Source organism: Corvus kubaryi, unplaced genomic scaffold (assembly GCF_017639235.1).
Source record: "Corvus kubaryi isolate FWS band 111438036 unplaced genomic scaffold, C.kubaryi_AGA036_p1.0 66, whole genome shotgun sequence".
NCBI classification, from domain to species: domain Eukaryota; kingdom Metazoa; phylum Chordata; class Aves; order Passeriformes; family Corvidae; genus Corvus; species Corvus kubaryi.
Genome location: NW_024582054.1, coordinates 25965509 through 25984817, shown reverse-complemented (window position 1 = coordinate 25984817; position 19309 = coordinate 25965509). Strand labels below are relative to the sequence as shown.

General features: G+C 39.2%; 2 protein-coding genes across 4 annotated transcripts in view; one reads left to right on the top strand and one right to left on the bottom strand.

Annotated features, from left to right (window-relative positions):
* The window catches only part of TECPR2 (tectonin beta-propeller repeat containing 2), a 42449-nt gene extending 30928 nt beyond the window's left edge, over positions 1–11521 (bottom strand). For 2 of the 3 annotated variants that reach the window (XM_042047807.1, XM_042047809.1), the window contains exons 1-8: positions 11432–11516; positions 6337–6621; positions 6093–6221; positions 5533–5664; positions 4450–4607; positions 3024–3336; positions 2075–2207; positions 338–769 (exon numbers count right to left, since the gene is read on the bottom strand). In XM_042047807.1, the coding sequence (XP_041903741.1) occupies positions 338–769; positions 2075–2207; positions 3024–3336; positions 4450–4607; positions 5533–5664; positions 6093–6221; positions 6337–6570 (1531 nt within the window). In that variant the 5' untranslated portion in view covers positions 6571–6621; positions 11432–11516. Of the gene's footprint in view, positions 1–337; positions 770–2074; positions 2208–3023; positions 3337–4449; positions 4608–5532; positions 5665–6092; positions 6222–6336; positions 6622–9703; positions 9852–11431 lie in introns of all 3 variants that reach the window. The other variant, XM_042047808.1, reaches the window with a different exon arrangement.
* Positions 11522–11540: 19 nt separating this feature from the next.
* On the top strand, positions 11541–17728 carry LOC121673938 (cyclin dependent kinase 2 interacting protein). The gene is made up of 5 exons (XM_042047812.1): positions 11541–11598; positions 12836–13004; positions 14220–14346; positions 15886–16015; positions 17461–17728. Exons 1-5 carry the CDS (start codon positions 11592–11594, stop codon positions 17661–17663), a joined length of 636 nt encoding a protein of 211 aa, XP_041903746.1. The 5' UTR covers positions 11541–11591; the 3' UTR covers positions 17664–17728.
* The last annotated feature ends 1581 nt before the right edge of the window (positions 17729–19309 follow it).

Below are 19309 nucleotides of genomic sequence, written 5' to 3'. Positions count from 1 at the left end.
TTCTGAATAGGATGTATAGATATTACATAATTCCAACATAAAACTGGATGCAGAGTCCACTGTATGCTTCCATTAACGAATACATTAGAACTTGAAGCATGTTTACATAAAGCATAACAAAAGTTAAAAGTAAAAAACCCCAAACAGATCTAAAAAGCCTTCATGAATTCATCACTTTTAAAGGAGATTTTAATCTTAAACAGAAATGGCCCACCACAACCCCTCAATCATTTCAGAAGCACAACACCACAATATAAATGAAGCCTGCCAAACACAGACTCTTTCATGTAACATGTTCTAACAACGAGCATGGCTGGGAAAGTTCTGCTAGACCTACCCTGTTTCTTCTTTTTTTTCTTTTTCACCTTAATTGGCTTTACAATGAGTTCTTGATCAAAATCTTCAGAGCTGATGGTGCTGAACCGTTGTGAAGAAAGTTGGCCTTCTCTCTGAGCTTCTGGAAGTTGGTCTGCACACATCATAAAGCTTGAGCCACTGTCCACAGAGTTCACAGAGCTGCTCCTGCTCCGTGATTCACTTACTACAGAGCAGCCTCTTTTTCTGGTTTCACTGCTCAAGTCTCCCACTCTATCAAAACTTTTCTCTGATAGCATTGGAGTTTCCAGATCATCTTTCACTAAAGAAGAAGTGTCATTTTTATTACCAGTAACTGAAGGGGAAGTAACCATTTTCCTTTCTGTTTCTACTGAAGGGCTGGATGATACAGATGAAACGACTGATGATGGGGTCAGCAATTTAGGACTTGTATCTGTTAAAAGATTTGACAATTTTGAATTCACATCTGAAACTGTCCAAAAGAAAAATAGAAGTATAAATACTATTTCAAGTGTAAGTACTAGCATCAAGTTAGTAGGGGCATAATGCTTGGAGAGTATTGAAAGAAAAGAGTATATATGCAAAAAAAAAAAAATTTCTAAGCTCACAGCATTTAAAAATAAATATTTGCACACACACACACTATAAAACTTCCTGAAAATTAATCTGTATGAAATCACTTCCCCCCTAAACCCTGTATCAAGCTTCTAAAAGCAAAATTCTGAATTTATGTTTATGTATAAAGAACAGTACAGGTCTGCAGCTTGGAAGACCCAGCTGTATCACACACTGAAGTGCCATCCTATACCTTTAACTTCTTCATTCAAACATTCAGTAGCTAAGAAAAAAAATCAAGAAAAATTACCAGATAAATCGCTGTGGTGATTTACACTTCTAAAGGCTCCTTTAAAACTATACATGAAAGTTGAGATTAAAATAATAAACAGCCTCTAGTAGTTTGTGAGTAAAGAACTGCCTAAATGACTAAAGCTATTGCCAATATGTAATGACAAGCAAGATCTCCAGCATTCAGTGAGACTTCATAGCATATTTACTAGCATTTTGTTAATACAAAGCTAAGATGGAGTATTTAAATGCATTAGTAGACCCTTTTAGAGAGTTCTAGTAACATAAATCTTTAACTCAGATGGCAACAGGTATTCAACAGTCAAATTATTTCTGGAATTTTAGTGAGCATTCTTTGGATTTATTTGCCAATTCTTTCTTTTTCATTGCTAGGAAGGCTGAGATTTCACCTGGAATGTGGCTGGTGACAGGCGGCACAAAATCAACATATTCAGCTATTGAGACTGATCCTAAAGGGATAACCATGATCAGGAATCCAGACTGCTTCAGCATCATGGTCCAGAATGAGCTCTCAAATGCACAGATTAGAGATGCCTCATTAGGTTAATGCTGATCCACTCTCAAAAAGGGCAACCATATTTAATTTCTTAATGCCCCCATTCTCACTGCAGCCAAAAGAGAAGCTCAGATAAGCAGATAGACCAAATCTCTAAATATAACCTATCAAAACAGATGAGTAACTCTACAGGACCTGGCAGGTTTTTGCAATAATCTGAAGAGTTTTGTGTGGGATTTGGTTTCGGTTTTGTTGGTTTGGGGGGTTTTTATATTAAAGAAGTATGATAGGCACCATGTTCCATGAGGTACACACTAATTTATACATAGTAAACTTACTGATTTCTACATATTAAACTTACTAATCTATACAAACCTATTGATGACAGTCCTTCGGGTCTATTTGAAATTCTTATTATGTCTCTATCTCCTTTTAACAGAAAAATCTCATTGTTGGTACAGGACACAGACACAATATCACCGTATCCTTCCAAGCCACCAATCAAAGCCTATGAAGAGTCAACAGAGAAAGAAATAATTGGCATCAGATTAACATACTGTTTGCACAACATGGTACTCTTAACAAAAGCATTTGCTGGATTTTAATCAACATAAGCAGTTACAGGATAAAGATTTTTATCCTATCCAAAAAAAAAAAAAAAAAAAGGCAAATGAAAAAAAGAAACAGGAAAGAACCCTTTAATCATGATGCAGCTCCGTTTTTATACTAAATTCCACAGATCTATTCTTTGTCCAACTAAAGGCAACTAAATATACCAAGTTAAGCAATATACAATTTGGTGGCAGAAGAGTGCCACAGTACAAATGTTTAGTATCATTTAGACAAAAATATATTAACTTGTATCCACTTGCATATGCATTTTTAAGACAATGAAATAGCTAACACTACACTGTACACCAAATAAAAGATAGTACTTACTTTTTTTCAGACACCAACAGTAGTAGAAGGGAAAGAATAAATACTTCCAGGCACATTTTATAAGCCTAAAAATATCTTTTTGCATGAACTCCTAGATTTTAGGTTTCTGTATGCTTCATTAAGCATCAAAATTGATTATGATGTTAAGACCTCAACTGAAAGCTTCAAATATATGTAATTTTCCTAAACAACATACTGAGCCAGTTGGTGAGTATATCATTGCAATGACAACTCGAGGAGGGAGACAATAAATATTCTTTTTTGTTCATTTTAAACATGGATGTAAATTGCAGACGTATAATGGGATAACCAAAACAGAGTCTCATGGCATAGTGTGAACAAAAACATGGAAGAAACAAAATATGCAGCCACAAGATTTATCTACCTGGTTCACAGTGTCTAGTAAATAGATGCTGTATTCGTTCCAGGTCAGCACCCATCCTTCTTGGAAAAAGCATGACACAAGCCCAAGGTGTTTCTCTGGAGAGCTGTAACTTCCTCTGTCAGGTGGTTCCAAACGAGGATACAGTTCAAAAGTTTTTATTCCTCCAGCAAATACATCTTTCAATATGAATGTGGCCTGAACAGTCCCATGAACATCAGACTTCCACAGACGAAGCCCAGGTCGTGCAGCAAATAATGTCAGGTCACTCTGTTTACACAGGCCAGGTATAAAACATGCTCCAAATTTGCCAGTGCTAAAATGCAAAAGAATTTATTTTAAAAGCTATATACTCAACTCAGAAACAATTTTTAAAACTAATGGCACAAATTTACAAACACAAATTATCAAAATCTTTGATTAAAATAGTCAGTCAAATGTCTGAAGAACAAATTGAGTTACAGTAAGACAAGAGCAGTAATTCCAAATAACAAGTTTTCACTCAGCTTTGGATGTCAGACACGACATCAATTAAGCAAGTCAAATGACTCTTCCTAATAAGCTTCATAGCCTTAATGCCCCTCTGTCCATCTCAAAAAGATCTTACTATGCACTCTTCCTTCTCCCAGAATTAATAAAAAACAAGCAAAACACTACAAACTAATGCAAAGAAACTGACAGCCTTTACTTGCAAGAAGCACAGAACAGACCTCAGCTGTTAAACCCTTCATTTCTCGTACATAGAAACACCACTACTATCACTCAAGAACACCCTTTGCCTATAAGATGGCCCTTGGTACTCCTCTTACTATTCATATCCCTGAAAGATACATCATAAACCCTCTCTCAAGTGTAAATTTCCTCTGCTTAGAGATAGAGTCAGTCATGCTGCTCTATGACCAGGTTCCCCCTTCCTTACCCGAGAGAGATTATGTAAGAGAAGATGTCAAAGCCACACAAGAGGTTCCTAGTCTTCAACTGAAATTTAAGTGCTTACTATACATTCTCCCTATTAATTCACTTCAGTGTATAAGAAAAATGAGGATGCTGACTTGCCTTTTGCATCAAATATTACATCACCCGTTAGACAGACTTGTAACAACGCTTGCTCACTCCAAGTCACAGAAAACAGAGAGGGACTGCAGAGGAAGTTTGGCAGTGATTTCAGTTTGAACAATGAGAAAATATCTTAAATATTTTTGCCTAATAGTGCCTTGAAAATATGATTGTGACATACTTGCAACCACATACTTTCTAAATAGGTGTAGTTGTCATTTCATGTTCGATCACCCATAGCTATTGTAACTAGCTTTTTATGAGCAAACTGCTGTGTTGTATTAATTTCACTGCCTAGATCACTCTGTCTGTAATTCACTTTGAAATGCTAGAATTAATAGATGAGCCTGCATCAGGATTTTACGAGGGTTACTTTTTTCTGGGCTGTGTTCCAACTTGGTTCACGGATTTCTCTTCTGTGTAAAAAAGCAGAGTCCGCTGTAAAGTAGAGACAAGCAGCACCTTCTGGTTGTAATCCAACTGGACAATCGAAGATGGCTCTTCCAATACAAGGCTGGAGTTGCAAAGACCCTTTCAAAGATACACACAATTCACAAGAGTCAAACCCTCCTATAAATACAAGGTAGTAACTAACACTTCAAAGAAATTTATAAGCCCAAGAGAAAACAAATAAACAACAAAAAAAGCTTTTGAACTCCTGTTGCATGAAATTCACTTAATGAATATGGACTTAATTTACATAGGCAAGAGGGGAGTTTGACTGTGTGTGACACAATATGAAATGTAGTTTCTCTTGCAATATTAGTGCATACATTTTTCTTGAAATCAACAGAAACTTTAGGACACATTTTCTTCCTTCTTCCCCACTGCCAGGTCATACACACACTGAGGCAATCATTACTTTTGGTGATTTCTGTCAAACCAAACGGAGGGGCGGTCACAGATACATCAGGACAGATGTTGTTTAAACTTTTCTTCCATATAGAAATTCAAGTTAGCATTCATTTTGTTGACATCTCAGGTCTGTATTAACTAACAAGATGTAAGAAAAATTCCATTTACTAGTAACATGCTAGTGAGCCAGCAGCAACCAAATGTTACTTTCATTCTACACTCTCGACTGAGATGCTGAACAATTTTGGAAGAAGTACTTCATCAATAGAGCCACATCAGTCAAAAGTACCCCTTCCAAACAAAAGAGAAAGTACTGGCAGAAATCTGAAGAAAGATGTGATAGTTAGCTCATGAAAAATGAGAAGAATCACTACTTCTTTTAAAATGTATTACTTTTTAAAAAAGGTAAGGCAGCTGTGCAGGAAATCCCATGGTTGCCTTGCTGGGTGTGCACACACTTGGCCAAGTGTACACATACCAATAAAGCCATCCAACTAAACACTTAACACTGAGCAATTAAGTAACTGCTAAAAATTTAAACACACAAGCATTCTTTCAGAAAGCACAAATGTGAATTGAGGTCCCTATAACAGACACTCACCTGGTCTAGGTCTAGTGCAGAGTAGACAATCTTTCCTTTATCATCTCCAGAGAATAATTTCATTCCATTGGGACTCCAAGCTAAAGCTGTAATGCTACTTTTGTGGATGCCAGCAACGTCAAATCTGCGAAGCTGTGAAACAATAACAAAGCAATACAAGAATGAGCTGAAGAGAAAATGGATGCACAAAGCCTATTCAGTGACTCCTGACTGGTTTGACTGGAGATCAAGAACAAAAGCGCAGGTCCTTCTGAAGTTTACTTAGCTCAAAAACCCCGTAACAATCCACCCCCCCCCCCCCCGCCAAAGAGATTAGCCAACTATTACACATGAGAAATCTCTCAGAAGCATATTTGATTAAATACATCTTTTGTAACACAAAGCATGCTTTAATATTATTGTTTTATAAGTTTAACATATGAAGCCTAAGACATACTCACAGCTATTTGATTGCTTGGTTTCACTTGCTGGGTCTCACTCTTATAAAGAATCACAGTACCACTCTACCAGGATTGGCCATCCTAAACCTCACAGAAGTTTAGCCAAATGCAAAGATTTACCTGTTTGTTCCTTCCAGGTAATGAAGACACAAGCTGAAAAACTGCAACCCGACCTGAGGCTGTACCAACAGCAACCAGATCATCGAAACAACTCAACAGCTTTACAAAAGTTATAGATTCACACCTCCCCTGTTGAAACAAACCATACAAAGAACTCAGAATGTTAATGAGACACCGACAGGAGAGCTCAATTCTGAGCAACTCAGCTTCATTGGAACAGACAACAGTAAAAGTTAGTATTTACCTCAAAATTATATTTTTTCATCTGGTTTAAATGTCTGCAGTAGAGATAAAGCATTCCAATGCTGCTCCCCACAGCAATGTAGTCTCCATTGGTATCAAGTGCTGTGAGGTAAACCACAATAGAGCGAAAGCCCTTCTGGATCTTTGTAGGAATGGCATTGAGGAGATAATACAAGGGACAAAATTCCTTAAATATAACTGGTGAAGCCACAGATGCCATAGCAAGGATTTGCATCAGCAATTTTAAGGCTGAAATAAACACATCTACAGGACCACATAAGGAAATCTGAAAGACAAAAGCAAAAGACATGTCATTAACTTGTGTGGAGAGAATAAAAGGTTAACAGAAAGGCACAATTTAGTAACAAAATAAGAAAAAATATTCAGTTTTTGCTTTGCATAAAGAAAAAGCAAGTTAAACTCTTGTAGTGAATGTAAGCTATTCTTAGAAGAAACTTTTCCTTACCAAAAAGTCTATTCCTTAGGTTCAGATAACATATGAGGATGTATGGTAACCATTAAATATGGGATAACCACTTTTTCTTGCAGCTGTAAGCTTGTCAAAGATGAGTTCAAATGCAGTATTTCTCATCTCTCTAGTGAAAAAACCATAAGGCCTCTGACACTGAACAATCCATGTGATATATTTCTTCATCTTTCTGCAACCTCAACCCACAATCCAACCAGTGCCCAAGAGCATGGAATATTGTTATCAGACAGTGCTGTAAGATCAAAGCAACAAACCAGCATTTGTGCTCCACTCCTTAATGCCCCACAGCCCAAGAAAAAACACAGCTGAGAAACAGTTCAGCTAGAGCTACATCTGCTATACATTCAAATAACAACCAAAAAATAAGAATAATGCAGGAAAAAATGGGGAAAGTAAAAATGAAAGAACTCCTATTTTGACAGACACAGGAAAGTATTCACGTAGCAACTGAATTTAGAAAGATAAGGAGCAAACAGGAAAAAAGTACCATATGTCCAGCTTTCCTTTTATGGATAAGAAAATAATTTCATGCTTGTGAGCAATACTGTAAATATACTTAGTGGGCAATATCTAAGAATAACAGAAACAAAGAATCTGTTTACCTTCTCCAAGAAAAACAATGTAGTCAGAGCTCATCACAGCAACAACATACTGGCACCTTCAGAAAAAGCTGACCATGAGGAACGTAAAAATATTCAAAAAATTTAATTAAACCCAGTAATTTTTCTCATCACTACAACCATGACAAGAACATTTTGCAGCACTAGATGCTCTTCTCATGGGTGACTTTGAAACATGGAAAAGCAAAGCAGCTTTCACTTCTTAAATTTTATTTTGCCATGAGCAAGTCCGATTAACAGAATGGTATAGAGTCTACCAAAAATACTTGCAGTTTTCCAAGACAAGAATTTTGGATTTCTGTAGACAGGAAAGTTTTCTGTGGTTGTTTAAGATCTTAACACTGAAGATTTTCTTTAGGTTCAGCAGTTAGAACTGCCTTACAGAAACAAAAACCAGAAATCTGCCAGTTGAAGTTAGAAATGCTTCTAAATGCTCACAATTATTCTGTGAAGTACTCCTACTGCAATTTGTGATATGTCCTATTGTGTCTAGTTTTTAATTCTCTAAGGATGGAAAATGTTTTTTGTTTGGCAGCTTCATACATTGCTCGCAATGTGTATCAACTAAATTAGGAAAAAAAAAAAAGAGCTGCCCTAGTTTTATATCTCCATTACTGTGAAAAGCTCTGGCATCTCAGTTTTCCAACTACTTCAGTTATTGGGCAAGAGCATTCAGCACACACACTTTGGGCCCTGCAACACTTGCTGTAAATATACAATTCCACTAAATCCAAAGGGCCTGTTTGCATGACATTGCCCATGCATGTCATAGCCAACACCATAGGAATAAAGACTGGTTATTTGGCTTGTATTTTATCTGTTACAAAAACTTTCAGTAACTATGCTAGAACCCGTTGTTAGATGTTCCTAATTGTGATAAATTTTACTGCTTGCTAGAGCTTAGAAATGAGCTCCACCCACTCTCCTCCAATGTTTACAACCTGTCATTTCATGTATCTCATGAAATAGCAAAAAGGCCAGCTGACACGTGTCCAAACTATTTTTGAATGAAGAGTTAGTTTCAGAGATGTTTACTAAGTTAACAGATAACCTCAGTGCATCATGACATTTTCACAATATTTTCACAAACCATCTATTTACTATCCTATATTTTAAGTCTCCTACCCCTTCCTTCAGCATTTACTACTTTCTACCTACAGTCAACTAAATATAAAAATAATCCACTGCTAGTCTAGTTTGCTGTTCTAAATGTGCTGTTTTACCATCTTAGTAATTTTACTAGTCAATGGTCTTTTTTCTTTTCTCTAATAAAACAAAATCCAGTCTTTGTCCTGAGTCTCATATGTACAAATCTTCCTCTATCTAACCTCAACTTCTACCACTATCCAGCTACTGCCTCATGAATTTCACATATTTTGGTTTTTAAGTCCCCTTTGTGACTCTCGCAATTTACATCTGCCAGCATCCAAAGCTGCTCTTGTAGCTAGAACCATCTCACACTCCTCAGTTACTAGAGGACCTTCCAAGCCCTCAGAATTCATCCTCTTTCTTAGTTTCCATCACTTATTCCTCCAGCTCAACTAAAACATTAAAATATAGTAACTAATTACCAACTATGGAAATATGCAAATTTGTATTATCCAGAAAAAGACTTTTCCTCTTTCCTCTACAATAACCCTATCTGCAACCTGATACATATTTTGGAAGCGTACATTTAATTTAAAAAAACACAAAAAAGGAGAATTTTATATGGTTTTTTCTTCCCACTCACAAAAAAACACATGGGAGGAATTATTTCTTGTCACATACTAAGTTAAAAAACTCTGCTGTTAGGTTAAGGTTCTCACTCTCTGTAACATTTAAATACAATCTCTGATGGCAAAGTAGTCAATAAAACAAATTAAGATTTTGTTCTCTATAACCCATTCACCCTGTACAATCAAAAAAAAGGAAAAATTTATCAATGAACTATTATTTCTTTACAGTGTATACAAATTAGTTTCATCTTGAGTGCTTTACAGATTAACACAATGCTTGTACTGCTTGTGTAAATATAAGTGAAAGCTCAAAATCATAATTTCATTATAAATACTACTAATTAAGTAATTTTATCTACACTAGCCAAATGTGTAAGGGACTAGAATATCTCCAGTGTGGCCTGTACATTCAAAACATCTGCATAAATGCCCCAATTCTCTGCTTTTGAGCCTAAAGTCTTCAATATCCCTCTAATGACAGTTGTGTATCACATGTAGTCTCTAACAGCTTCAGGATTAATTGTTATCTGGTTTTCCTACCTCATTAATCAAAGGCAAACAGTGGATATAATCTATTTTCTAAGCAGATTTTGGGACTGGATGCATTTGTTCAGTCTGCATTGGCCACAGTTATGCTGAAGTACGTAACAGTCGTATAGGGCAAATCAGCTTGTGCTAAGCAGCTGTCCTGCAGCAGAGATAAAGTAGAGAAAAACAGCACACCAAAAACAATCACCAGACAGACTCCTTCCTTCTAAACTCTCAGACTTCACAAGTTCTTAAATACTACATTCAAGGCTATGTTTTGAAAAGCAGCTTTTTAAATTTTTTTTTTTCTGGTCTTAGAACCAGGAATAAGGCTCAATGCTGCCTAACGGAGGCAACTAAAGTGAGAGATAATCCTGTAGCTCAGCAGACAGGCAGTAGTTAAAGGTTCACTGCCAGGATATGCCACAGATAGACTGCAGGAAGCTAAAGCTGTCACTGCATTTCTCTAAGCCCAAGGGTCCTGTTTGTAGAAGATGGACAACAGCTCCATTTTTTTTTTTAAAATCTTTGACATTAAAACTTAAATGTAAGTTCTTCAGAGCACAGACAAACTCCCCTATGACCACAGCTACACACAACAGTCTCTGTTCTCAGCTAGATCCTGCCAACTAAAAAGGAAAGCGATTTTCTTTTCTAATACTTCTCACACATTTAGCCCCAGAGCCAGCTACCCCACTGTCACATCTCCAAAGCTTTTCACAGCAGAATGCTGCCAAGCAGAGCAAAGACCACAAACACACACCCTGCCAAAGGAGCTCTGCTTTCATGTGTCCTGCACACAGGCAAATGACCAGCTGGCGCACAGGTCATGGTTACCTGATTAACGGACACTTGGCTTTACACAACTCATGAAATGTTGCATTTTTGGCTCAAATGAGGTTTGTTTCTTTTCTGTGTGACATCAGAAAGGGTAAGAAAAGGAGAACCCACAGTCGCTGCACATCCTTATAGGGATGGGAAAACTCAGCTGTATTCATGCTGATGGTCTTGTGACACCCTACGAAACCGTCACAGGATCCTGGAATGGTTTGGGTTGGAGGGGACCCTAAAGATCAGGTAGTTCCAATCCTCCCGCCATGGGCAGAGGCACCTGAGAGGCAGATGGCTCTGAGCCCCATCCAAGCTCTCCTTGAACACTTTCAAGGATGGAGTATCCACTGCTTCTCTGGGCAACCTGTTTCAGCACCTCACTACTCTCACAGTGAAGAATTTATTCCTAATATCTAACACAAATCTCCCCTTCTTTCAGTTTGAAGCCATTCCCCCTTGTCTTAACTTCCCCTCCTCAAATGTATTTCTTATACATATTCTATTGAAACATATTCAGATGTTCCAAATCGTTCCTTCCCAACAGGTGCCTTCTCGCTGCAGCCCCTGCCAGAGAAGGACAGAGCCAGTGGCTCCCGGCCGGACACCCGCGGGGCTGCCTCGCCTTCCCGCCGGCTTTACCTCGGCTTATGCCGGATTTACCGCCCAGACGAGAGCCCTGGCAAGGGGAGGGCGACGCAGCCCCTCCAGCCGCTCCGCGGGCGGTAACAGCCGCCGAGCCCCCGCTGGAGCACGCCCCGAGCCCCCTCACCGAGCGCTGCCCGCGCCCCGGGAGCAACGCCCGCAACAGGCGCCCGCAGCAGGCCCCGCTTGAGGAGCCCAGGGAGGGGAGCGGGAGCGGGCCGGCCCTGAAGGGTCCCCCCGGCTCCGCGGGGACGCGGCTGCACTCACCGCTCCGGAGCGCGGGCGGCGGCTCAGGAAGGGCAGCAGGGAGCGACGTCGCCGGGCCCCGAGGCGGCGGAGCGGCGGCGGCCCCGGTGCCTGCGCCGCTCGGGGGCCGGGCTGGGCGGGGCCGGACGTGAGCGAACTTCCGCGGGGCGGTGGGGCCGCCATGGCGGGTGAGTGAAGGGGGGGAGCTGGGGGAAGCGAACGGGGGGCGGTGGGGAGCAGCCAGAGGCCGCGTGTCGGCGTTTTCTCAGCAAACTAACGAGGTTTAATGTGCCTGTGGTGCCCTGCCAGCCCGCCGGGCCGCCACTGTCACGCCCTGGTGTGCACCGTGCCCAGCACCTCGCTCACGCCCCGGGTGGAGCGGGGGCCTCCCGTGTCTCCCCATGTCTGTAACCACATCCCTGTGAATAAATATCTAAAGGGTGGGTGTCAAGAGAATTGAGCCAGGCTCTTCTCGGTGGTGCCAACCAACAGGACGAGAGACAGCGGGCAGAAACTGATGCACAGGAAGTTCCACCTGAACATGAGGAAGAACTTCTTTACTGTGCTGTGACTGAGCCTTGAAACAGATTGGCCAGAGAGGTTGTGCAGGCTCCGTCACGGGAGATACCCGAAAACCATCAGGACGTAATCCTGTGCCACGTGCTCTGGGATTGCCCTGCTTCAGCAGGAAGGTTGGACCAAGTGACCCACTGTGGTCCCTCCCAACCTGACCCTTTCTACGATTCTGTGTCGACTTTACATCTTTTTATGTGACGAACTCTTTTCAGGCATCTGTGTGGATAAAAGTTGAAGCCAGCAAACATTCAGGCACGGCATTTGGCTTGGCTTTGACCCCTGCTTTGGCTGCCAGGGCAGGGCCTGCTTTGTGTGATCAGAGGATGTGCAGTGGGTTCCTACAGCTGTCTGGCCTCCAAACAGACACCACGAAACGAGGGCTTTCTGCTCAGCAATAAAGCACCCACCGCCTTCAGCGGGACCCAGCCTTCCCCCAAACTCTTACAGCTCACGTGTTGCTGTGAATTAATTCTGACATTCATGGCATGAGCACTGCATGCATGCACAGTAATTGCTGCCATGATTTCTTTCTGTCATACCCTGCATAAGCATCTGTCATTTGATGTCAGTAGACTGCTAGATCTGCCAGCACTACAAAGCCACTGCCGTCCATGCTGCAACATCACATCTCAGAATGTGCTTGCATTTGTTTAATAATACAGTTTTCTTGTAAATAGCAATAGTTGAGGAATTAGATTTCATGATCAAAGACGGTTAACATAAATTCCATTTTACTTTAATCAATATTTACCAGTAAAGCAAGGAAATCCTTAACACAAATAGCTGCCGGACACTGATTTGTTTTCTATATGCTTTAAATGGCTTCAATATCTTTATTTTCTCATACAGCAAAAACTCCTCCTGATAATACTCCAAGAAGGCCTGTTTTATCTGTCAGTGCAAGAAAAATTAAAGATAATGCAGCAGACTGGCATAATTTAATGATGAAATGGGAGAGACTGAATGATAATGGATTTACTACGGCAAACAAAATAGTCAACATGAGGATCAGTGAGCAGTAAGTATGCTAATTCGAGTACAGATAGCAGAAAGATTGCTTTTATTGAGAGAATAATCTGCTTTCTTCACTAGAAAGTTCTTTTTGGTGATCGGGAAATAACATGTCACAGTGGATAAACTAGCTCTTAGATCAAACCCAGCAGTTGCATTCTTTGGTTACAGAAACTATTTACATTCAAATAATGTCTCATATAGTAATGATATTTGCAAGAAATGAGAGATGTTTATTTTACATAGTCAAACATAATGTATTTAAAATCCTTATATAATATACCAAGTTAAAATCTAGTTCTATAAACTTCAGCCCATGTGAGTTCCCTTATTCTCTCGCACATTTTACAGTGAGGTGAGTATTACCAAGTTTCACTCAAGTCAAAAGTTCAGAAGATTTTAAGAAAGAATCACTGATTTGTACAGACAAAAAGGTTTTAACAGTGATGATTTAAAAGAAAACCAACAAAGAACAAAAATACCACACCACAACCACTATAAAAAACCCCAAAACAAAACCAAACCCACCAAAAAACTGAAAAAAACCCCACTTTGGTAGAGCTTTTATTTTCATGCTGTAATGAAAAACCTTAGTCAACAGGGCTTTGAGCAGGTTCTCCAGGGTCCTGACAGCTGAAGAGGGTTTGTCTGACAGGGTTCTGGCAGGTACAAGCTGAGGAATATTTTGCTGTAATGGTGCCAGATGTTGTTTTTACTCACTAGCAGCTCTCTCTCCTCGGTCTAAGTTTACAGCTGGTGTGGGAAAGTCTGCCAGATGGGGCAGGTGTCTGTACATTGGCTGCTCTGGTGTCACAGATAAATAAATGTCTTGCCTTAAATTGTGCACAAAGGTGAGTTTGTGGTGAGGCACCAGATTATCCCGTGGAGCAGCTGAAGCTTGAGCATACCTTGTCCATTATGAGAGAACAACCTCCAGCACAGGGGCAAGGTAAAGAGCGAAAAAGTATTGTCTTAACACCTGCAAATGTTTTTTCAAGCACATATTCTAAGGTAGCGTAGTTCTGTTTTTCTCTGAAGATTGTGGTACTAGCCCCATTTGCTCACATGGCCAGCTATGCTTTGTGCTATTTTTATGTAGGAATTCTCATAAGCAGCCTGTGAGAGAGAGATTTTGTAGGATCAGACCACAAGGATTTAAAATCTGCACTGGTCAAGTAAACCTATATGCAGTTGTTTACACTGCCTTATGTTTCTATTTTAGATTTCAAGACAACAAACTGGAGATAGCATGTGATAACAATGCCACAGAACCTGAAAAGCCAACCCCAAAATACAATGAAGAGTTGGACAATTGTTGTGCAGAATTACTAGAGACCTTAAAGCATATGGTAATACTCATTTTTCAGACTTAGTCAATATGAATCAATTCTAAGCGTGCTCAAGTTACAAGGAAATGTCCTGAAGTATTTATTGTAGACAGAAGATTGGGATTTTCATTTATAGTTCTTTGGCTTCAAACCTTAATGACTATAAATCCAGAGTGCACCATTTATTTGATTGATTGGTAAATTTGAAAGTTGGTTTTACATCTGCTGTCTGCTTATAGTTCTGCTCCCCCCTTTATAAAGTGATCTGGAAACAAATCATAGAAAGAATGCATTCCAAAGCTGCACCTGTTTTCTGTTTTCTCATCCTGGATAGTCCTTCTGTTTAGAACAAAAGAAACAGCAGAACATAAAGCAGTGCTTTACCTGCCATCATACCTGTGCAGCTGTCTTTGATCAGACATAATGTAGTCATATTTTTAGCCTGCCTACCTGCATTTGCTGTGCAGATCTCCTCCTCTGGAGAGTGGAGTAAGATAATTATTATGTAACCCACCTTTTTTTCTGGATACCTTGCTCGGAATTATTGTCACCTGTCAGTTTGACAGGAAGCAAAAATTTTTTTTTCTGCCTGGTACTGTAATTTTAAATTCTTACCAAAAATAGCTTCTATAGCCTTTTGCCAAAGTGGAGGCCCCCATTAAAAGGACGGTAGATCTTTTTTTTGTATAGACAGGATACAGTCCTCCAGTATTTAGAAAAAATAGGAAACTGGGTAGATTTGCCTCAGATTTTGTTCTGTGGGGAAAATGTGGGGTTTTTTTTCTTTTTTTTTCCTTGAGGTGCTTTTGTATTCAGACTATAAATGCATTGATGAAATTTTTTACTCTTCCTGAGTAACAGAGGAGTCTGAGCAGCCAGTGTTAGATTGGATACTAAACATAGCTACTTTGACCTAATTTATTTTTCATTCCTTAGGAGTTTATGTGAGCTTATAGGTTCATAGATGTATCTGTGGTTTAGCTGCTTGACTTAAAGATACTGCCCACAAGCTTCATTTTGGTGTAAATATTCATACCCAAATGCACAAAGTAAGGTGAACATGAAGGAAGTGGATAGAATGAACTGTTTTTTGAAGCAAGCTGTTAGATCAGCCTAGATATATTGTCAGTAGTAGCTTGAGCTGCTTTTCTCACCTGCTGCTGATCCTTTGAAATTAAAGTCATCTCGATATGGTAATGTTAGAAAACATGATAGGGCTTGTGCTACACCTGTGTGATGTTTTTCCCCAGTGCTAAATTGCTATAGGAAAAACCAGGGAGGTGAAAAAATGAGACAGCTCTAGTGTATTTCTAAATGAGGGAAACAAAAGAATGTGCAAAATCAGAGTCATATCTGCAGAGTTCAGAATTTCACGGTATCTCATACTAAATCTGTATATAGACTCCAGCTTTGATTCCTGTCTGGAGTTAAAAAAATGTGAGTTAGAAACATTAATACTAAATAGCCTTCACAAATAGTGTGTTTTTTAAAAATGCTTAATATTACAGTAGCCTAATGTTCCTGAGATATTCATTAACGTTCCATGTTCATCATTTTCAGACAAAAATACAACTGAAAATGGAAAAGCTTACTTCAACTACTAAAGCGATCTGTGACTTGGAAACATTCCATCATGGAGCTGGGAATTGCACAGCACCCTTCTTTCATACATGGCCCACACCATACTTCTGTAAGTAAAATATTGATTATTTTAGCTAGTTACATTGTGTCATCGATGTCATCTAATTTATGACTGAAAAATAAGCCCTCTTATCTGGATGTCTTGCCTGAGAGGGAGAGAGTGCTGTCTCCTTTCCAATTGACTAATCAATAAACACATGAATGCACCACTTGGTTTAGGGTTACTGCTGATGACTGCCAAGCATTGTCTGACATGCAACAATTACAGCATAGAACTAAATTTGTCAGCAGTTTACAATGTCCAAGCTGCAACAGCCACATCCTCTGCAAGCAGAGATGTATTTGCAACTTGCTGGTGTTAAGCTGCAGGCTTAACTACTTGACTTGTTACTTGACACTGAAATTAAATCCTTGAATGCAAAGAGCAAGCTATACCTCAGTTAATTCTCAAGCAGTCAAAGAAAAATACCTCTGATCTCAGTGTCAGTCAAGTAAAAAAATGTTACAGTCTACTGTTAATATTAATTCTTTCAGCATTCAGTTGATGGCAAAAGGTAGTGCCTCCATACTGGTATTACCCCAGTTTTAAAACGGAATTCAAGAGAAGCCTGATTTCATGTGAGACACCTGCCGCCTTTGTGAAGTGAAAATCATACCTCTGTGAAGCCCTGCTTTGTACTTCACTACCACAGTTTAGCAGGAATCTTATGTATTAGTTTCTGCCAGCTTAAAAGAATGACAAAGACAACTGCTGTCGAAACACCCATTGTGACTGAATCATTTAGTGATGCTGTCTACTCCATGAAAGACTAAATCCTTCCGAAGGCAGTGATAGTTCAGGTTAAGTTAGAAACACAAGATCAGTCTTTCTTTAAAAATACTTTGTGCGGTTATTTTTTAAGAAGTCAAACAATGAAAAATTACAGATGCATTTGTACCCCTCTAACATTATTGCTAACATAACCAGTAACAGTTTTTACAATAAACACTTCAGTTTTGATCTGTTGGGGATTTTTGCTGTTGTTTTTCACTATTGGTGTTACTCATTGCTGATCATTCATTGCTGAAGTGCATCATAGTATGTGAGAGCATCCTTTAGATTAGCTAAAATCAAGAGGGACTCTAAAATGTGAAGCTTGTATTGCAGGATAGCATTACCAAATTTTAAAATCAAATTTTGGTTATTTGAGGAATAGCTGTAATTGATAATATTACAGTGGGTCCTGACAACCAGTGCCACTGCTTATTCTATAATTAAATGGGGACTCATGTCAAAATCAGAAGTGTGTAAAATATATCCCAAATTGTTTAGCATTTTATATTCTAATGTAAAAACACGATTAATGCTGTAAAAAAAAAAAGATGGCTAAATTGAGGGAATAGCTTATGTAAGGTAGGGGGTTTTTATGATCCACATATTACAAGTATAATGTAGCTTTTAGAGAATTGCTGAAATGTTCTGGTCAATGTGTTTGGTTTTTCAATCCATTTCAGATGAGGTTTGTCTGAAGCTCTCTGAAATGTACAAGAAGGAACTAAAACTCAAGCAAACAATTGTGCAAGACATTGCTCATTCTGCTGACCAGGATCTGATGATGGTGTATTTATCATCATGGTTGTATCAGCCTTACATTGAGAACAGCAGCACACTGCTGCTTGAAGCCATGCTGCTGGAAACAGGACACAGGCAGTGCTAGAATTCCAAAGGTTACATGGCTGGGTTCTAGTGATGCTTACATGAAACTGAATTGGCAAATTGCAAGGCTTACCAAGTAAGTTGATTTTTTGTAAAACTTATTAAAAATATTTTTCTCTATTTGTATTCCTTACTTTGTCTCAGCTGATACTCCTTTTCCTGTGTGGGACAATCTGGTTTTGGTTGGTTTTATCTATTTTAGGGCAACACAGAGGCTACAGGTAGGAGGCTAAGTCCTCTATAATCAGAAAGAGGTAAGGACTGCTTGATGGTCTGGGGGGATTCAGTGCATATAGAAGAGAAGCTACAGCAAAAGATGTTACTTCCTCCAAAGTCTGGACAGCCTAACATACCTACATGGTCCCTTTTGCCATCAAAATTCAACACTTCTTGATCTCTACATGGGGGGGTTTTTTGCATGAATTAACAGGGCAAATGTTTTTGTACTTGCTTTATAAGTGGAGGAGAGGGAAGCACAAAAGGAAGAATCCAAAAGGATCCACATAGTTTGGTATGTGGTTTTGAAATGCTCTTGCAGACAATAGTGTAAATTCTGGATTGGTTTTGATTCTGGTGATGTTGGGTACATCACCCTCGGAGGGTGATCCAAGCCTGAACCAGCAGCCAGGAAGTTTTAAGAAGGTATAAGGTATAAGAAGGTCTTGTCCCTTTTAATTAATTTTAACTTCTTTTTTTTTTGAGAGAGATGTTTCATGAAAGCATCTGTTGTATAAAACAAAACCTTCTTTAGTCAAGGCTGTATCCCATATTGTTTGCTCCCTGTCATAGGGCTCAGTAAGTTTTTCCTTAGATTACTGTTAGTGATGTCAAGTGGTTTTGGTTTGAAGGTGTGTTCCTGTGTACTGACAGGAAAAGCAGGGTCACTTACCTACTTAGCTCCAAGCTGAAAACTCGTAAGCTTAGTAGGGAAATAACATCAGTTTCCTGCAGTAACAGGACAGACAGTCATGAATTGAAAAGTTTTCTTGAAATGTTGCTCTGTTGAACAATGAGGTTGTTTCTGGCAGCTAATAAGAGTTCTATTCTTAGCCTGCAATTCCAGCATATGAAAAGAAATTCTGCAGTAGCTCAAGAATACAGTTAGGAACAGCTTTGTTGGGTTTTGTTATTTTTTTCAGTGGAAGTGTTCCACCTAGTTTAACAGCCACCTTAATTCATCTGAGTAGGGCCAGACCTGTGTCACTATGGAAACATCTCCGTACTTCAAAAATATTTTCCAAGGAGAAAAGATTGGTTCACATATAGAACTATGCTTTTAAGATGAGAGTAGGTGTATTGTATTTCCCAGCATGTGCAAATTGATAGGGAAGGCAAAATTGAGGCCAATTTTCATTTTCTGCACAGGAGGTAATTGTGGTTTGTTCTCACTTCTTAAGAGGAAAGAAGCTCTTCAGGAACAGGTCTTCATGTCCACAGACCCTCTTGCTTATTGACTGTTGTTGGACGTTGGAAGATTACTGCAAAACCATTGCAGAGATGTTTTGTCATTCCAGCTCTAAGCAGTTGATTGGTATATTTGTAGCCCTCAGATATAATTATTAGACAGTCAGTACAAGAGAGTATCATAAAGAATTGGTCACTGCAATCGAAGACTGCAAGACCAGCAGAACTTTGCTTTGTATACTA